Below are 17,635 nucleotides of genomic sequence, written 5' to 3' on the forward strand. Positions count from 1 at the left end.
TGATTGCCTCACGCTGCCAATTTGACCTCGAGTGCACTCTGACGTGATAGCTCCATGGCCTGCCTCATGACTGTCAGGTGATGTGTGTGAATGAGATGTGCATTTTCCATGGTGCGTCTGAGCTGAATGCACAATTCTGATTAGCTGGCAGTGCCTTGACCAAGGATGGGAATTTCTGTTGTGAATGACAGACATGATTGTGCATGTGTGAATGGCACTTCCCTGTGTTTAGTGGACGGTGATGCTGGTTGTGTCCTTTGACAGTGCTACTGATGTGCATTTGCATTGTGACAAACACACATATGTTCAGTACCCTGATGTATGTGTTCTATGTTTCCTTATCCAAAGCAACAATGAAAGAAGAGGGTGGAGAAGGCACTGAGGAGCACGGCAGCAGGGATGCCTCCACCAGGCGTAGCGCAAGGCCCAGTCTGCCTCCCAGGTACTGTCATCTTCCGGGAGCGAGGAGATTGATGCTGCGTCTGAGTCAATGGCCTCAGCTGCTGAGGGTACGTCCAAGAGGGTGAAGGTGGTGGAGGACTCCTCAGCAGTGGGAGGGACAGGTGGGCCCGCACAGGGGAAAGACACTGCGGAAGACAGTGGGGAGGCATCCAGTTTGGCTGGGGAGGGAGAGGAGGAGGAGGCTACATCAGCCCAGCCCATGCAGCCCGGCGGGGGTGATGACATAGGTGTGACTGGTGCAGTTCAGGATCAGGGGCCAGAGGCAGTGCAGGTCACCGTGGAGGGGACTGTGCCTAATCCTGTTCCTGGTACTGGGACTGCACCAGTATACATGCCCCAGAAAGGACCCATCCGCAGGTGGCGGATGTTTCCACCCAGACTGCGGATGTCGCCATTCGGTAGAGGGTGGAACCTGTGGTAGCTGGTATCACAAGGCAGGCAAACTCCATCCGTGATGATGTGCAGGCTTCCAATCGGGGGCTTGCATGTCATCATGAGGAGATCTGCCATCTCGTGAACTGGCTCGAACATTTCCTGGTATCGCAATGGGTGCATGGGCTGGCCACTTATGTAACTCCCTCCTCTGTGCGCCAGTCATCCTGCCTGCCATCTTCTAGCCCACATACCACCAGGGCCCCCTGTCTACCTATCCCAACCCCGGCAGCCAATCTGGTGGAGACCACATCTCTGCCAGGATCAGGAGTCGAAGGAGGATCAGCAGAGATGGTCACCACAGAGATCCATCCTGCGGCAGGACATGTGACAATGGTGGAAGAGCAGGCACCAAGCAGCAGGGCACATGCACGACAGCCCCGGGGGTTGTCATCATCCCGGAGGCTGTGCCAGAGGCGCAGGCACCGGGTTATTCGCCGGCAGCAGGCTCGGCGTAGGAGGCGACAGGACTCGGGGCTTCCAATGGAGGGGAGGCAGGTATCGGGCGGGAGGTACACGTGGACCTTTCAACAAGGATGTCTTCCATGTTGGAGCGATTTGGCCAGCAGATCGAAGCAGAGCGGCAATGGGCACAGGGGGCACGACTCACCATGTACAGGGCGGAGAATATCCTGCGTCGGGCAGAGAGGCGGGCCCAGTTACTCGAGGAGTCTTGCAGGGAGTTTGAGAGGAGCACATTGGAGTCCCTGCAAGCCCTCGAAGGGAGAGCACATGCCCACCTATTGGAAATCGACACAGAGTTCGATGATGCAATGGCCAAGACCTTGTGGGGAAAAGCTGAGTCAGAGGACTAGCTCGCTGCCATTGTACATAGTTTTTTAGGAGTAGGTTTCATTTGTTTTTTCCCTTTTTTTGGAGTTCCTGGACTTTGCTCCACATCTTGTATATAGTTCATTTTTGATGGGATTTTTTTAAAGTTCATATGTGTTTTGGGACCATGGACCCTGGATGTTTGTATATAGTTGACTTTTCCTTTGAAAAATGTATTTTGCACCATGGAGGAATGGTTTTGTTCTAATTTGTGTTTTTATCCCGTTTATTTCCATTTTCACTTTCTTTTGTTTTGATTCATGCAGGTTTTATTGCTTCTTTTATGAGTTTGACTTTCATGCATGTTTTTTAATATATTTTTATCCATTGAAATGAAAGTGGTGTCTGGTCTCAATGGTTTAGTGCATGTTTCACTTATGTTTCACTCTTCCTTGACTCTGTTGCGTGTCCCTGCTGTTGACCAATGTTGTACATGTGTATATACACATGCATGCATGTGTGATTTTAGGATTCACATGACATGGGGCATGTACTGGGAAGCATGACCAACGGATGGGTGTTGAGGTGCACCAGGGGTGTGTGCAGCATGTGGTGGCATTTTGGTTGACGTGCTGCATGATTGTATGTTGGTTCAATATGTTTTGGGGTGGGGGGCTATCCCATGAGGCGGGGTCTGCCTGTAGGTTGCCGTCACTGGTGGGGTGGGGAGACATGAGGCAGGGCCTGCCCGCAGGGTATGGTCACAGGTGTTGGGGGGGTCCATGTGGTGTGGGCTACCTGCGGGGTATGGTCACAGGTATTATTATTTGCATTTTTAAAGCGGTCAACAGCCCGGGGGAATCGAGGCGCTGTTACAGAGTTTTTTTTTTTCTGTTGTTTTAGTTGCATATTTATAACACACTGAAATACCCAGAGGTTCCTAAGCGCGGACCCGGGAATCGAACCTGTGTTGCTTCGTGTCGTCTTGCTTCCAAGGCAAGCACGTTGCCAATGAGCTATCCTCCCGGGACATGTATCCCATGAGGCAGGCCTGCCTGCAGGTTGCCGTCACTGGTGGGGTGGGGGGACATGAGGCGGGGCCTGCCTGCAGGTTGCTGTCACTGTTGCGGTGGGGCGACATGTGGCAGGGCCTGCCTGCGGCGTATGGTCACCGGTGATGGGGGGGCCCATGTGGTGTGGGCTGCCTGCAGGGTGTGGTCACGGGTGTTGAGGGGGGCCATGTGGCGTGGGCTGCCTGCGGGGTATGGTTACGGCTGTTGGGGGGCTCATGTGGTGTGGACGGGGTACGTGCAGGCCTTTCTATGCGATTTGGTGGCTGCGACCAGGGTATGTGATTACGCTGGGGTGCGGATGGGATACGCGCAGGCCTTTCCACGTGATTTGGCTACTGCGAGCGGGGTATGCGATTATGTTGGGGTGCGGATGGGGTACGCGCAGCCCTTTCCACGTGATTTGGCTGCTGCGAACGGGGTATGCGATTATGTTGGGGTGTGGAAGGGGTACGTGTGGGCCTTACCACGTGATTTGGCTGTTGCGAGTGGGGTACACGATTACGCTGGGGTGGGGATGGGGTACGTGTGAGCCTTTCCACACGATTTGGCTGGTGCGACTGGGGTACGCTCTGATTTTTGTATGCGATTACGATGGGGGGCTATGTGCTGGGACACAGATGGCGCGGGGCCTTGCGCCATATTGGAAATTTCACTGGCTTTTTTCTGCGCACAGGGGCGTGTTGGGGGTGCAACTGGCGCTGCTTGGTGTTCATTGCGCCATGGTGTAACGCTCACCTGATTCCCATAGAGCCGCCGGTCTTGACTGGGCGTATACCGTATCTTCAAAGGTGATGTGTAACACACAGCTGGCTCTTTGGGCTGGACCTCTGTGCACTGTATGTCTGACTCGAAGGGTAAGATGTCTGCAGATAGAAAATATGGGATTAAGGAACTGGGTTATTGAATGTCTCTCTCTTCTTCCCTTTCTCTTCTCCTGTAGAACCCCAAAGGTTAACGGTCTCACCTTAGGTAAGTGAACGCCGTGCTCTCCATCTGCCTCGGGGCAGGGTGCTGTAACCAGTTTCTTCACTGGATAAGGGGAGCAGGCCTCTTGACTTCAGAGGACTGCTGTCCGTCGTTTACTGCACGAACGGTAAGTTTCGAGTAATTCTAATGTCTTTAAAGTCTTTAGTAATGATGTCTCTTGTTTTGCAGGGTTCCGGCGATGGCGGATGACGGGCTGAAGTGAGTTGAAGATGGAGCCCGTGTGATGAATAGAAGCGCCTGGAAGCACGTAAGTAAGCGCTTGTTGCCTGCTTCACGATGCGCTCTAACTGTCTTTTTATTTTGCAGGTACAAGTTCGGAGCGGCTGCAGGGTGCCGGAATACCCACTGGGTTAGATGTGGAAAGGAGTAATGGCACGTGAGTATTAAAGTTCCCCAATGTCTTTAAACGCACCTTGTTTTGTCTTTCAGATGCAGGAATGCAGTGTGAAGACCTCCGGAGCGCACGAAGAGTAGGTAAGCCTTTGTCTTTCAGATGCCGGAATGCAGCGCAAGGCGTTGGTGACAGCCGATGGACCAGGTAAGTGAAGAGCTGTCACTGAAGACCGTAATGCTAACCTGTTCTTTCTTGTCTTTATAGGTGTTGCTGAAGACTGGATTCAGGATGGTAAGCCTTTTTCCTTAGGCCCAGGATCAGATGCAGAAGACACGATGAGCGTTCTGCTGCAGAGGATGCAGAATAACGCAAAGCAAGATTCATCCATCGGGTGTGGTTTAAATAGCCTCCTGTAGTGCTTAGGTGTCTCCTTCCACAGCCACGCCTAGGTAAGAAAAGAGTTCCTGCTTTCCAGAAGAGTTCCAGTGTTCTGACTCTAGGGAGTGGCTCCTGCCCCACCCAACAGGAAACGTAGTTCCAAACAGAAGAGGATCAGAGGCTCAACTGGCAGGCAAGTAAGCAGCATGGTATGCTGCAGGTAAGTCCACCCAAGCATTATGAGCCCGGCGCTTCCAGCGCTGGGACTGGGCATATTTATGAGCCTGGTGCCACTGGCGCCAGGACTTGGTCCAAAAGGTCCCAATTGGGATGGTTGGCACTCGGAACCGGGGTTATGGATCTGCTTCCAAGGGAGTTGGGAAAACCCTGACCTTTTGGAAGCAGAGATCATGACAGTACCCCCCCTCAAGGCCCCTCCAAAACGGGGCTTCTCCGGGGGTTTTGGCTTGTCAAGAAATGTTCGGTGAAATCTTTTGATTAGGCGAGGAGCGTGGACATATTCAGCAGGTTCCCAGGATCTCTCTTGGGGGCCGTAGCCTTTCCAGTCAATTAGGTAAAATAGTTTAGATTTGGTGATCTTGGAGTCCAGAATGCTTTTGACTTCAAACTCGAGTTCTCCATCAACTAGGATAGGTTTTGGAGATTTAGTTAGTCGGGTTTGAGGTTGCACGGGTTTTAATAGAGAGACGTGGAAGACCGGATGTATCTTCATGTGCGGGGGCAAGTCCAACTTGACCGCTACTGGGTTTACTATGGTAGTGATGGAATAGGGACCAAGGTATCTTGGGTTGAATGTGCGTGGCCCTTTTAGAGGTAGATATTTGGTGGATAACCAGACTTGATCCCCTACTTGATATTGAGGGGCTTCCTTCCGATGTTGATCTGCTCCTTTCTTGTATTGTTCTTTAGCCCTTTGAAGGTGAGAAACAGCTTCCTTAAAGGCTTGGGTGATTGTAGAATGCAGGTAGTCTACTGCTGGTGTTTCAAGATCTTGGAGGGGATCCAACTCCGAGGTTCGAGGGTGACTGCCGCACAAAAGAAAAAACGGGGTTTTCCCAGTTCCCGAATGGACAGAGTTATTGTAGGCATATTCGGCTATCCAAAGGATGTCTTTCCAAGTTTTTTCAGTTTGTTGCAGCATGCAGCGTAAATACTGTTCCAGAGTTTGATTGGTCCTCTCGGTTTGTCCGTCGGTCTGAGGGTGGTGACTGGTCGATAGTCTCACATCAATTTGAGCCGACCGACAGCAACTTCGCCAAAAATGAGAAATAAATTGACTACCTCGATCCGAAATTAGAACCGAAGGAAAACCGTGCAGTCGGACGATGTTTTCGAGAAATTCTCGGGCCAGAGTTGCTGCTGTTGGCAAGCCTTTGAGCGGAATGAAATGCGCCATCTTGGAGAATAAGTTCACGATTACTAGAATCGTATTGTATCCGGAGCATGGAGGTAGATCGGTGATGAAGTCCATAGAAAGCGTATGCCAAGGGCGAGGTGGGATGTCAATAGGGCGTAAGAGGCCTGCTGGTCTTTCCTTTTGACTCTTGTTTTGGGCGCATACTCCACAGGACATTATAAAGTCTCTGATATCTTTTTTCCAAGACGGCCACCAGAAGTAGCGCTTGATCTTTTCTGAGGTCTTGGCCATACCAGGATGTCCTTCCATTAAAGAATCGTGATAACAAGAGATTACTTTTTTCTGTAAATCTGTGCTGGGTAGGTATAATCGTTCTTGGAAATACAATAAGTTGTCCTTTACTGCAAAGTCCTTTCCCTGCATATGCCAATTCTGTATGTCTGCTGGAGTTACAAGTTGCCTGGCTTTATCCTTAACTTCCTCTATGGATTCTGTGGCGATTACACCAAGAATTCTTTGTTCGGGAATGATTGGTACAGGTTTAGGGTTGATCAAGTGTTCTTCCACTCCCATCCGAGAAAGGGCATCAGCTTTACCGTTCTTTGTACCAGGTCGATAGGTAATTATGAAGTCAAACTCAGCAAAGAATAATGCCCAATGGAGTTGTCTAGAGAATTGGGCTTTTGCGGTTTTCAAATATTGCAGGTTTCGGCGATCCGTAATCACAGTAACGGTGTGTCGGGCCCCCAGCAGATAATGCCGCCAAGCCTTAAAGGCAGACTTGATAGCCAGAAGTTCCTTGTCAGTAATCGTGTAATTGATTTCAGGAGGCGAGAATTTGCGGGAACAAAATGCCACGGGATGCAACTGATTGGTTACCGGGTCCTTTTGTGATAGAACTGCCCCCATGGCAAGGCTTGAAGCATCAGTTTCCACGATGTAGGGGAGTTCGGGGCGAGGGTGTTTTAAGATTGGTGCAGAGATAAATTTAGTCTTCAAATCCTGGAAAGCTTGTTCCGCCTCGGTAGACCATTCAAAACGTTTGTTTTTCTTTAACAAGGCAGTGATGGGCTGGACTATTCGAGAGAATTCGGGGATAAACCTGCGGTAAAAGTTAGAGAAGCCTAACATGCTTTGCACACCTTTTACGGAGGATGGTGATGGCCATTTGAGAACTGCATCGACCTTCTTTGAATCCATACGCACTCCGCCAGGTGATAATATGAATCCCAAGAATTCAACTTCAGTCACGTTGAAAACACATTTTTCCAATTTAGCGAAAAGTTTGTGTTGACGCAATCTTTCGAGGACCATTTTCACGTGTTTCCGATGTTCAGATACCGATGAAGAATAAACGAGGATGTCGTCAATGTAAACAACAACACACACATCTATGAGCTCTCTGAGGACATCGTTCATAAAATATTGAAAGGCGGCCGGGGCATTGCAAAGTCCGAAGGGCATGACCTGATATTCAAATAGCCCATACTTGGTGCGGAAGGCCGTCTTCCATTCATCGCCCTCTTTTACTCGTACCAAGTGGTAAGCTCCTCTAAGATCCAGCTTTGTATATATGCATGCTTTTCTGACTTGGTCCAGGAGTTCAGGGATCAAAGGTAACGGATATCTATTCTTAACGGTGATCTGGTTCAGGGAGCGATAATCTATACAAGTTCTAAGGTCTCCTTCCTTTTTTGGAACGAAGAACAAAGCTGAAGAAGCAGGGGACTTGGAAGGACGAATAAACCCATTTGCCAGGTATTGATCCAGGTATTGTCGAAGGTGAAGGTTCTGAGGCTCGGTGAGTGCATAAATTCTACTACAAGGAGGAGTAGATCCAGGTATCAGGTCTATCTGGCAGTCATAAGACCTATGAGGAGGTAGAGAGTTAGCCTGATCCTTCCGGAAAACATCTTGGTATTCTAGGTATTCAGGAGGTAACTGGGGAGTTTCTGAAGAAATTGCTGCCAGTGCAACACCAGGTGGAGGGTGACAAGTAGAGACACATTCTGGAAACTGGACCGTTCTTGCTCGCCAATCGATCAGAAGATTGTGTTTCTCTAACCAAGGTATTCCTAGAATAATCTGAAACTGAGGGGCCTTGATCACATCGAACACGATCTTCTCATGGTGTCCATCTTGACTTACTAGCGTCACCTCTTGAGTGGTATGCGTTACTGGCCCGGAGGCTATCTCCGTACCATCCACCGTAGTAATGACGTCCTTTACAGCCTTGGGACAAAGAGTTAGATTCATCCTCAAAACCATTTCATGATCCACATAATTGCCGATGGCACCGCTGTCGACGTAAGCTTCAATTGCATGTAATCGATCCGGATTATCAGGGCTAATGAGGACCATAGGTATCACGAAATGCGAGGTCACGGAACTGGTTTTCACGCTCGGCAAGAGGACCTCTATTCTTGTCGGGCAAGGTCGTTTCCCTGCTCAGAGTTTGTAACTTTGGTAACTGCAGCTCCTACTGCCTTCTTGGCAGGTTTCACCGGACAGTCTCGAAGAAAGTGCCCTGAGTTTCCGAAATAGAGGCATAATTGCAACTGTTTTCTCCTTTCCCGCTCCTTTTGTGTTAGAGGACCTTTCAGACCCCCTATTTGCATGGGTTCCCCGGAGTCTACTCCTTTGGAAGGAGTTGGCGGTTTGGAAAATACTCGAGCATCAAACTTGGAACGATCGGCCTTCCTGTTCTGCAGTCTGTGATCTATTTGAACGACTAAGTCTATATAGTCTGCACAATCTTGTGGGGGATTCACTACTTGGGCTAACACATCTTTGAGCTCTCCACGTAGACCTCTATAAAACAGCGTAATCCTTTTGTCCTCAGGCCATTGAGTTTCCACTATCAGTCTGTTGAAAGACGCAATATAAGCCAAAAGGTCTTGATTACCTTGTCGCAACGAAAGAAGCTCATTGTCCAAGGCCTGCCCCTGTGAATGTCTTGCGAACAGTTTTTCCATACTGAGCTGAAAAGCTTGAAAATCATGGAGGACCGGATCATCTTGATTTACTAGAGGGATCGACCAGTCTGCCACATTGCCACTAAGGTACGAAAGCACGAAAGCTACTTTAGCTTGATCAGTTGGAAAGGCTGCTGGCCGGCATAAGAAATGCAACCGGCACTGATTGATAAATACTGCAAACCTCTTTGGGTCACCAGAAAATCGTTCGGGCGGAGCCAGAGGTACATTCCCAGGTAGGTTGATCTGCGCTGGATTCATAGAGGATGTAGAAGGAAGATTTCCCCCAGATGCGGGTAACGGGGTCTGTCCGGCTTGTGACTGTAGCAATTGTCTAGCGAGATCATCTGTTCGCTCCTTGGAAATAATCAGTTCCCTTCTTAGAGCGTTCGTTTCCTGACGGACTGCATGCACTTCTGCCCTTAGTTCCCCAAGTAACTGGGCTAGCTGGTCGGTATCCGAGGTTTCCATAGCGCCTGGACGGGAGTTTTGTGGTAGGCTTTGCGTTCTGTAACGCTCACCTGATTCCCGTAGAGGCGCTGGTCTTGACTGGGCGTATACCGTATCTTCAAAGGTGATGTGTAACACACAGCTGGCTCTTTGGGCTGGACCTCTGTGCACTGTATGTCTGACTCGAAGGGTAAGATGTCTGCAGATAGAAAATATGGGATTAAGGAACTGGGTTGTTGAATGTCTCTCTCTTCTTCCCTTTCTCTTCTCCTGTAGAACCCCAAAGGTTAACGCTCTCACCTTAGGTAAGTGAACGCCGTGCTCTCCATCTGCCTCGGGGCAGGGTGCTGTAACCAGTTTCTTCACTGGATAAGGGGAGCAGGCCTCTTGACTTCAGAGGACTGCTGTCCGTCGTTTACTGCACGAACGGTAAGTTTCGAGTAATTCTAATGTCTTTAAAGTCTTTAGTAATGATGTCTCTTGTTTTGCAGGGTTCCGGCGATGGCGGATGACAGGCTGAAGTGAGTTGAAGATGGAGCCCGTGTGATGAATAGAAGCGCCTGGAAGCACGTAAGTAAGCGCTTGTTGCCTGCTTCACGATGCGCTCTAACTGTCTTTTTATTTTGCAGGTACAAGTTCGGACCGGCTGCAGGGTGCCGGAATACCCACTGGGTTAGATGTGGAAAGGAGTAATGGCACGTGAGTATTAAAGTTCCCCAATGTCTTTAAACGCACCTTGTTTTGTCTTTCAGATGTGGGATGCAGCGCCGAAGGCCTCTGGAGCGTGCAAAGAGTTGGTAAGCTTTTGTCTTTCAGATGCAGGAATGCAGTGTGAAGACCTCCGGAGCGCACGAAGCGTAGGTAAGCCTTTGTCTTTCAGATGCCAGAATGCAGCACGAGGCGTTGGTGACAGCCGATGGACCAGGTAAGTGAAGAGCTGTCACTGAAGACCGTAATGCTAACCTGTTCTTTCTTGTCTTTATAGGTGTTGCTGAAGACTGGATTCAGGATGGTAAGCCTTTTTCCTTAGGCCCAGGATCAGATGCAGAAGACACGATGAGCGTTCTGCTGCAGAGGATGCAGAATAACGCAAAGCAAGATTCATCCATCGGGTGTGGTTTAAATAGCCTCCTGTAGTGCTTAGGTGTCTCCTTCCACAGCCACGCCTAGGTAAGAAAAGAGTTCCTGCTTTCCAGAAGAGTTCCAGTGTTCTGACTCTAGGGAGTGGCTCCTGCCCCACCCAACAGGAAACGTAGTTCCAAACAGAAGAGGATCAGAGGCTCAACTGGCAGGCAAGTAAGCAGCATGGTATGCTGCAGGTAAGTCCACCCAAGCATTATGAGCCCGGCGCTTCCAGCGCTGGGACTGGGCATATTTATGAGCCTGGGGCCACTGGCGCCAGGACTGGGTCCAAAAGGTCCCAATTGGGACTGGTTGGCACTCGGAACCTGGGTTATGGATCTGCTTCCAAGGGAGTTGGGAAAACCCTGACCTTTTGGAAGCAGAGATCATGACACATGGCTACTGATGTCTCGGAAAATCCATGAATGTGCATGTCGCGCAATTGCTGGTTTCCACCACGGCTGCCGCACGCTTGGCGCACGCTCCTACTCCGCGTGCAGCGCTTGCGCTACTTCTGCGCTGGATTCTATGAATTGGGCACTTGGTGTGTAATACGTTTTTGAAATGCTAAAACATTTCCTCAATACATGAGGAAATGTGTAAACTTTATGTAAGCATTAGATACATATGACAGGTAAATATTAACAACTAGAAGCAAGTGTCAGCGGGCTATGCAGTAATGAGAAAGCCTTGTGCTGCAGCAAATCAGAGATAAGCGCGGTGGGGATTATATCAATCCCGGGAGGTTAGCTCAGTGGCAACGTGCGCCCCTTGGGATCAAGACGACACGAAGCAACACAGGTTCGATCCCCGGGTCCCTGCTTAGAAACCTCTGGGTGTTTAAGCGCATTATAAATACGCAACTAAGACAAAAACAATTATGCAACTAAATAAACAGAAACAATTCCTGTAACAGCGCCTCAATGCCCGCAGGCTGTGTGAGCGCTTTAAAAATGTAAAAATAAAAACAAATGAAGAGTCTATATAGTGTAGGACCTCTACGTGACAAAGAGATAGATAGATGTCTAGGACATCAGCAAATGCAGGTTGTAATGTCTGGAGATTAAAAACTTGTCTGAGCAGGAAATTCTGCTTATTTTTCGAGAAATGTTACAGGACGAACATGGAGTTGTACTGGCAACCATTGGGGTACGCATGGCTGTACAAAAGGTACTGAACCAGCAAATGATGGACAGGCGAAGGTATGCAGGCTGTAGAGTGACGGACTCAAACATGAGTATTTTTTGTTTCCCCCAACATGGTGACTTTTTACTATCCATTTTACACATAGGTGGAGAGGTATTGGCTGTTGGGAAGCATGGCTATGACAGTCATATCTCCCTGCGACTTGCATGCCGACAGATTTCCTGTAGGTATTTTAAAAAGTGCACAAGCTTAGGAGCCCAATACCTTTCTGCTGGGATGTCCCTGCTCTTCTGGTGAAGGCGAGAAGCTCTGCCAAATTACCCATAACTAGAGCTCAAGGATAGTATGGAAACTGGAGATACGGAAAGAAACTTATACTCTTTGATTCTCTAGAGGTACCTCTTGTAGTAGGGACCATCTCTGGGGCTGCATTGGCTGGTGTGTACTGGCTAGTTTCTCGCTCAGTGAATTACATAATTAGTGTTTATGCATTCAACAAGGGTAAAAGACCAGGTTGCAGACAGTTCAATAGTGGATGTTTACAGGATGGGTTAGCTGAATGATCTGGGCCCATCACCCCAGAGAAAAACCTTGGCAAAAACATCCATGACCAAAACATTGCAGTAAAAAATGACTAGAAATGTTAACACAGGTTTACTGGCGTTGCTGGGGAATTCTTGGTTTGAACGTATTTTATGTTGCTTCTTTTTCGTTTTTTAACATCAGTTATTCATAATGTGCCTCAAACGAACATGTTGCTTCGGGGTGCTGGTTTATTGGGAAATGCATTCTCATGGAATAACATAGCAACTGTTTCTTCATGAGGACAGAGTTATCTCAAAGTTTTATGAGCCCAATCTTGAGGCAATACAGTCCTATGGGTATATCCTCCAATATTGAACTTACAGCTAATGCCTTTTTCACTGATATCCAAAATGTTGATTGGCCATGTAGTATACACAACTGCATGCACGCAGAAAAGCTAGCATTCTGCTGTCAAAGTTTCTCCCGCTGATGCCCGGCTCTCTTTGAAGACCGTTTTATAGAAGTGTGTACAAATACACAGGGGGACTTGTTAGGATTGCATTTACGTGCACCCAACATCACCATATTTAACAGATTTAGACCCTATCCACTTTCTATCAACAACCATGCTGTCACTTTTTGCACTCCACAATCCGAGGGGGGCCCATATGGTTAACCTGCTCAGTCGGTACCAACCACAAACAACGTAAAGATTTTCACATCAACACACATGTAACGGGTACTTCTGACCTGCATCCATGAACACCGAAGGATTCTGCACCTGCCTTCCAGCTACCCAACTAACACACCCTGCACTCGTATCTTACAGAGCCATGCACAGCGAGGCCAACATTATTGGCATAGGAGAGCTATATATGACCACTTTACATTACATTACCATTAAAAAATTTCAAAAAGGTCTAAAGACAGTTGAAATCCCCTTCACGCCTTGCTTTTGCACTTACAACATTTAAAATGGACGCTTATGGAATCCAACTGCTTTGAGCAGGTGTAAAAAGCAGGTGGATTCCATAGTAATCTAATGCATTTACGACAGCCTGAAAATATTATGCTAGCGTAATGGCGTTCAGTTTTAGCTGGTGAGGAATAGGGGCAGACAGAAATGGCATTTCAATTTCATGCCCCTGCTCTGTCATCAAAAAGAACGTAAATGCCCCAGACGGGTATCTGAGGTCTGAAACAAAGTGTAAACATTTTATACATTGCTTTTATACCTCGGATACCTCTTTGGAGACTTAGAAAACAGTGCTCTTTGCCTCCTGAAATCATTTATATTGTAGAGGCTTGACAAATGGTGTTAACCCACAATGATCCTTCTGCTAACAGTGGGCATGTTTGCATTTTCTGCAATGCCATATTGTGCTTACATCCATGCGCCTCAGGTCCTCTGATGATAGCAACGTACAGTATCCAGATGGAGGGAGATCCCATATCAACAACATTAAAAGACCTGTCCCTCATTACGAGTTTGGTGGACCTGGAAAAACAGGCAATAATGGAATTTACCGCCTAGTTTTCTAGTCCAGCTGAAAGGCTGGACTCCCATTAGGAGAAAATAACTCCAGCACTTGCATGCAGATATTACATCCAGAAACTGGCGGAATGACCACTACAATGGATACCACCAGCGGCGATTCCTCCAATCCCCAAACACGTCCTTTGGGACTTCCTGTAAATGGGGATGAACTGAAATTCTAATGTGGCAGATTTACCTGATACAAATGGCGAGTTGCCTTTTCCACAGGGAATGTAATGAGGTCTTCAGTTTTACTCTGAGAATTCCATGAAAAATGGTTTTGACCACGGAATATGGATTAGGGAGGATTAAACACTATCAAAAAACATTTCAAAAGACCTCTCACATCAGAACATCACAAAAGAACAGAATGAAAAAGAGGACCAACCGTCTCATACCTCTTTCTTTTCGAAAATAGATTTCTCTTAAATCCATGACCCAAACATATCTTTAAAGTCACAGTTTGTGTGCACTACATGTAGTTTAAATCTTCATTGGTGTGCAAGAGGGCATGACTTACTATAGATTTCTAGCCGAATGATGTCTCGACAAGGACTATTTTGTTTTTTAAATAGACTGTCACTCCCGGAACACACTGTGTTGTTTATATTATGGCTTTCGTCCTCTAGGCGTAGGGCGGACATGGCCAGTAACAGCTCGCCAGCCCGAGCCATGGTAGGCCTGAGCGAAGCAAGGCCTGCATGAGGGCTGTGGGTTTGTTACCGGCCATGTCTGCCCCCTTCTCCTGCCATGGGGTTGAAAGCCATTCACACCAAAGGGTTCATCCGGGGTGCAAATGTTTTTTTCACCCTAAAGAGATTCGCTAATGAGATTTGCTAATGTGGGGAGGCAACATGGAGAGGCTCCCGGTGGCCGCCACAGATAAAAAAAAAAAATGGTGCCACCCGGGAAGGGCCTCGGGTGGCTGGAACAGCAGGCAGAGAATATATACACTCTCCCGCTGTTGCAGCCAGCTGATTGGCCAATGGCCCTTTCCCGGATGTGCATCTGCAATATTTAACTTGCTACTTATGTCATACGTGGAGTAATAACCAACGCTTTGATTGGCCACCTAGGATTGCAACACATATATGCATGTGTGTAGAAAGCACACGACAACAGCTTGCTATTAAAATCCAGCTTACTAATGACTCCCTTTGACTCCTGACATCTCTTATACTGTAGAATAATGGCTCATTAAGAGGTGTGACCCCCTCCTTGACCTTTCTATCCACCCTGTGATGCCTTCTGCATGGTGCAGAAACTCCGGACAGTACCTGGCGTTTAAGATGCCATTCCCCTCCAAGGAACTCCCGACGTAGATGTTGGCTCCGTTGATTCTCTCACTGTTGGGGCCCGCTCTGTTGGTCACAGCCACCGAAGCAACAAGGTACGTGTCCTTTAAATCCACCCTCCACCAGGGAGAACGTTCACTGTTGGTGTGGGTGCAGAAGCCATGATCATAGTAACTTCTCAGGTTCCCATCGATGGCTCTGCTGGCGACTCCGTAGTTCATAGTGCTGGACTGAGACGCCATGCCCCCTAGGGCCACATTGATCACTGTATAGACAGACATGAAAGTATTATTAACAAATATTCTCAGAAAGAGGTTGAAAACCTTGTCGTAAACATTGCTTATTCAAAACACAATGTCTACTGTGTCTCACCATTTTAGACTTGCAGGCTACATTGAACACCAGTTTAGTGGAGTGTGATTACGTTCTGAAGCAGCCATGCAGGTCCATGCACAAAGGTGTATTTTGTAAGATGAAAACACAACACTTATTAGGTAGAAACCAAACAATCCCGCAACAAGCTCCAAAACATCCACAGAATCCCCAAGGTTAGGGGTTTATAACATCATATCCTCTAATAACTACAGATGGCATCCTTGTCTTGAGCCCAAGTCTCAAAGCAACACAACTGAATCCATACTGAAACAAAACCATGTACAATAGACAGATATCATAAATGTACTCAGAGCAAGATGCCGAACAACAACACCATGTACAACTGACAGATAACATGGCAGCACTCAGGACAGGATGACTAATAGCACACGCATGTACACAAGACAGATCAAAGGATGTACTGAGGACAGGATGGCAAACAACAAAAGCATGTACAACCGACAGATATCAAGGATGCGTCCTGGACAGCATGCCAAACAACAAAAGTGTGTACAACAGGCTCATAACAAGGACACCCAGGACTAGATGACAAGCAAAAGGACCACACACAAAAGACTGATAGGAAGGACACACCCAAGAGAGTATTTCAAACAATAAAAGCATGTACAAACGGACAGGATGAACCCAGGATAGGACAACTAACAACACAAACATGTACAAAAGACAGATAACAAGGTTGGACATGAGGCAGGATGCTGAAAGACATAAATATGAACAACAGGCAGATAGCAAGGATAAATTGACATAACTGACAGAGAACAAGGATTCACCCAAGTCAGGATGGTGAACAACAAAAGCATGTACAACAGACAGAGAACAAGGATTCCTCCAGGTCAGGATGGTGAACAACAAAAGCATGTACAACCAACAGATATCAAGCATGTAGCCAGGACAGCATGCCAAACAACAAAAGCATGTATAAAAGACAGATAACAGAATGCACACAGGACAGGATGCCAAAAAACAAAAGCATGTACAACAGGCTCATAACAAGGATACACCCATGACTAGATAGAAGCAAAAGAATCACGCACAAAAGGCTGATAGGAAGGACGCACCCAAGACAGTAGTTCAAACAATAAAAGCACGTACAACAGCCGGACAGGATGAATCCAGGACAGGACGACTAACACAAAGATGTACAAAAGACAGATAACAAGGTTGGACATGCGGCAGGATGCCAAAAGACAAAGATATGTACAATAGGCTAATGGCAAGGATACCTTGAGGACAATATGCCAAACAACAAAAGCATGTACAACTGACAGAGAACAAGGATTCACCCAAGTCAGGATGGTGTACAACAAAAAGCATGTACACGAGACAGTGAAGAACGATTCACCCAGGTCAGGAGGGTGAACAACAAAAGCATGTACAACATACAGCTATCAAGGATGTAGCCAGGACAGCATGCCAAACAGCAAAAGCATGTATAAAAGATAGATAACAGAATGCACACAGGACAGGATGCCAAACAACAACCAATAGCAAGGATGCACCCTGGACAGTATACTGAGCAACAATAATATTTATGCACCCAGGGTAGTATGCCGAACAACAAAAGCACGCGCAACAGACTGATGAATAGGATGCTCTAAGGACAGGATAACTAACAACAAAAACATGTACGACAGACAGATAACAAGGTTGGACATGAGGCACGATGCCGAAAGACAACGATATGTACAACAGGCAGATAGGAAGGATACATTCAGGACAAGATGCCGAGCAACAAAAGCATTAACAAGAGACAGGGAACTCCGATTCACCTAGGTCAGGATGGTGAACAACAAAAGCATGTACAACAGACAAGATATCAAGGATGCAGCCAGGACAGCATGCCAAACAACAAAAGCATGCATACAAGACAGATAACAGAATGCACAAAGGAAAGGATGCCAAACAACAACCAATAGCAAGGATGCACCCAGGGCAGTATGCTGAGCAACAAAAATATGTATAACAGAATGAAAACAACAATGCTACTGGGAGAGGATAACTAACACCAAAAATATGCACATAAGACTAATAACAGGATGCACCAAAGACAGGAGGCTAAATAACAAAAGCATGTTCAAAAGACCAATAACAGAATTAACCCATGGCAGGAGGCTGAACAACAAAAGCATGTACAATAGAGTGATAACAGGATGGATCCAAGTCAGGATGACAAATAAAATCATGTACAACTAACAGACAAAAATTATGCACCCAGGGCAGTATGCTAAAAATCAGAGGTCCAAACAGTATAGCCCTCTACCTGGTATTTGCCAATAAAGAGACAACACAGAGTGGATTGTGATATGCCAAATGCAAGGTAACCCAGCTAGTGTGCAAAAGCTGGGGAGGACACAAGATCAACGGCAAAGCTCTC

At 47.3% G+C, this 17,635-nt stretch overlaps 1 protein-coding gene across 3 annotated transcripts in view; it reads right to left on the reverse strand.

The window, feature by feature from the left end:
- The window catches only part of LOC138521948 (uncharacterized), a 334,921-nt gene that overhangs the window by 83,287 nt on the left and 233,999 nt on the right, over positions 1 to 17,635 (reverse strand). For all 3 annotated transcript variants that reach the window (XM_069635121.1, XM_069635122.1, XM_069635124.1), the window contains exon 6: positions 14,848 to 15,130. In XM_069635121.1, coding sequence (XP_069491222.1) covers positions 14,848 to 15,130 — 283 coding nt within the window. The remainder of the gene's footprint in view (positions 1 to 14,847; positions 15,131 to 17,635) is intronic.

The sequence above is a fragment of the Ambystoma mexicanum genome, chromosome 13, assembly GCF_040938575.1.
Source record: "Ambystoma mexicanum isolate Mex_15411 chromosome 13, UKY_AmexF1_1, whole genome shotgun sequence".
Classification (NCBI taxonomy): domain Eukaryota; kingdom Metazoa; phylum Chordata; class Amphibia; order Caudata; family Ambystomatidae; genus Ambystoma; species Ambystoma mexicanum.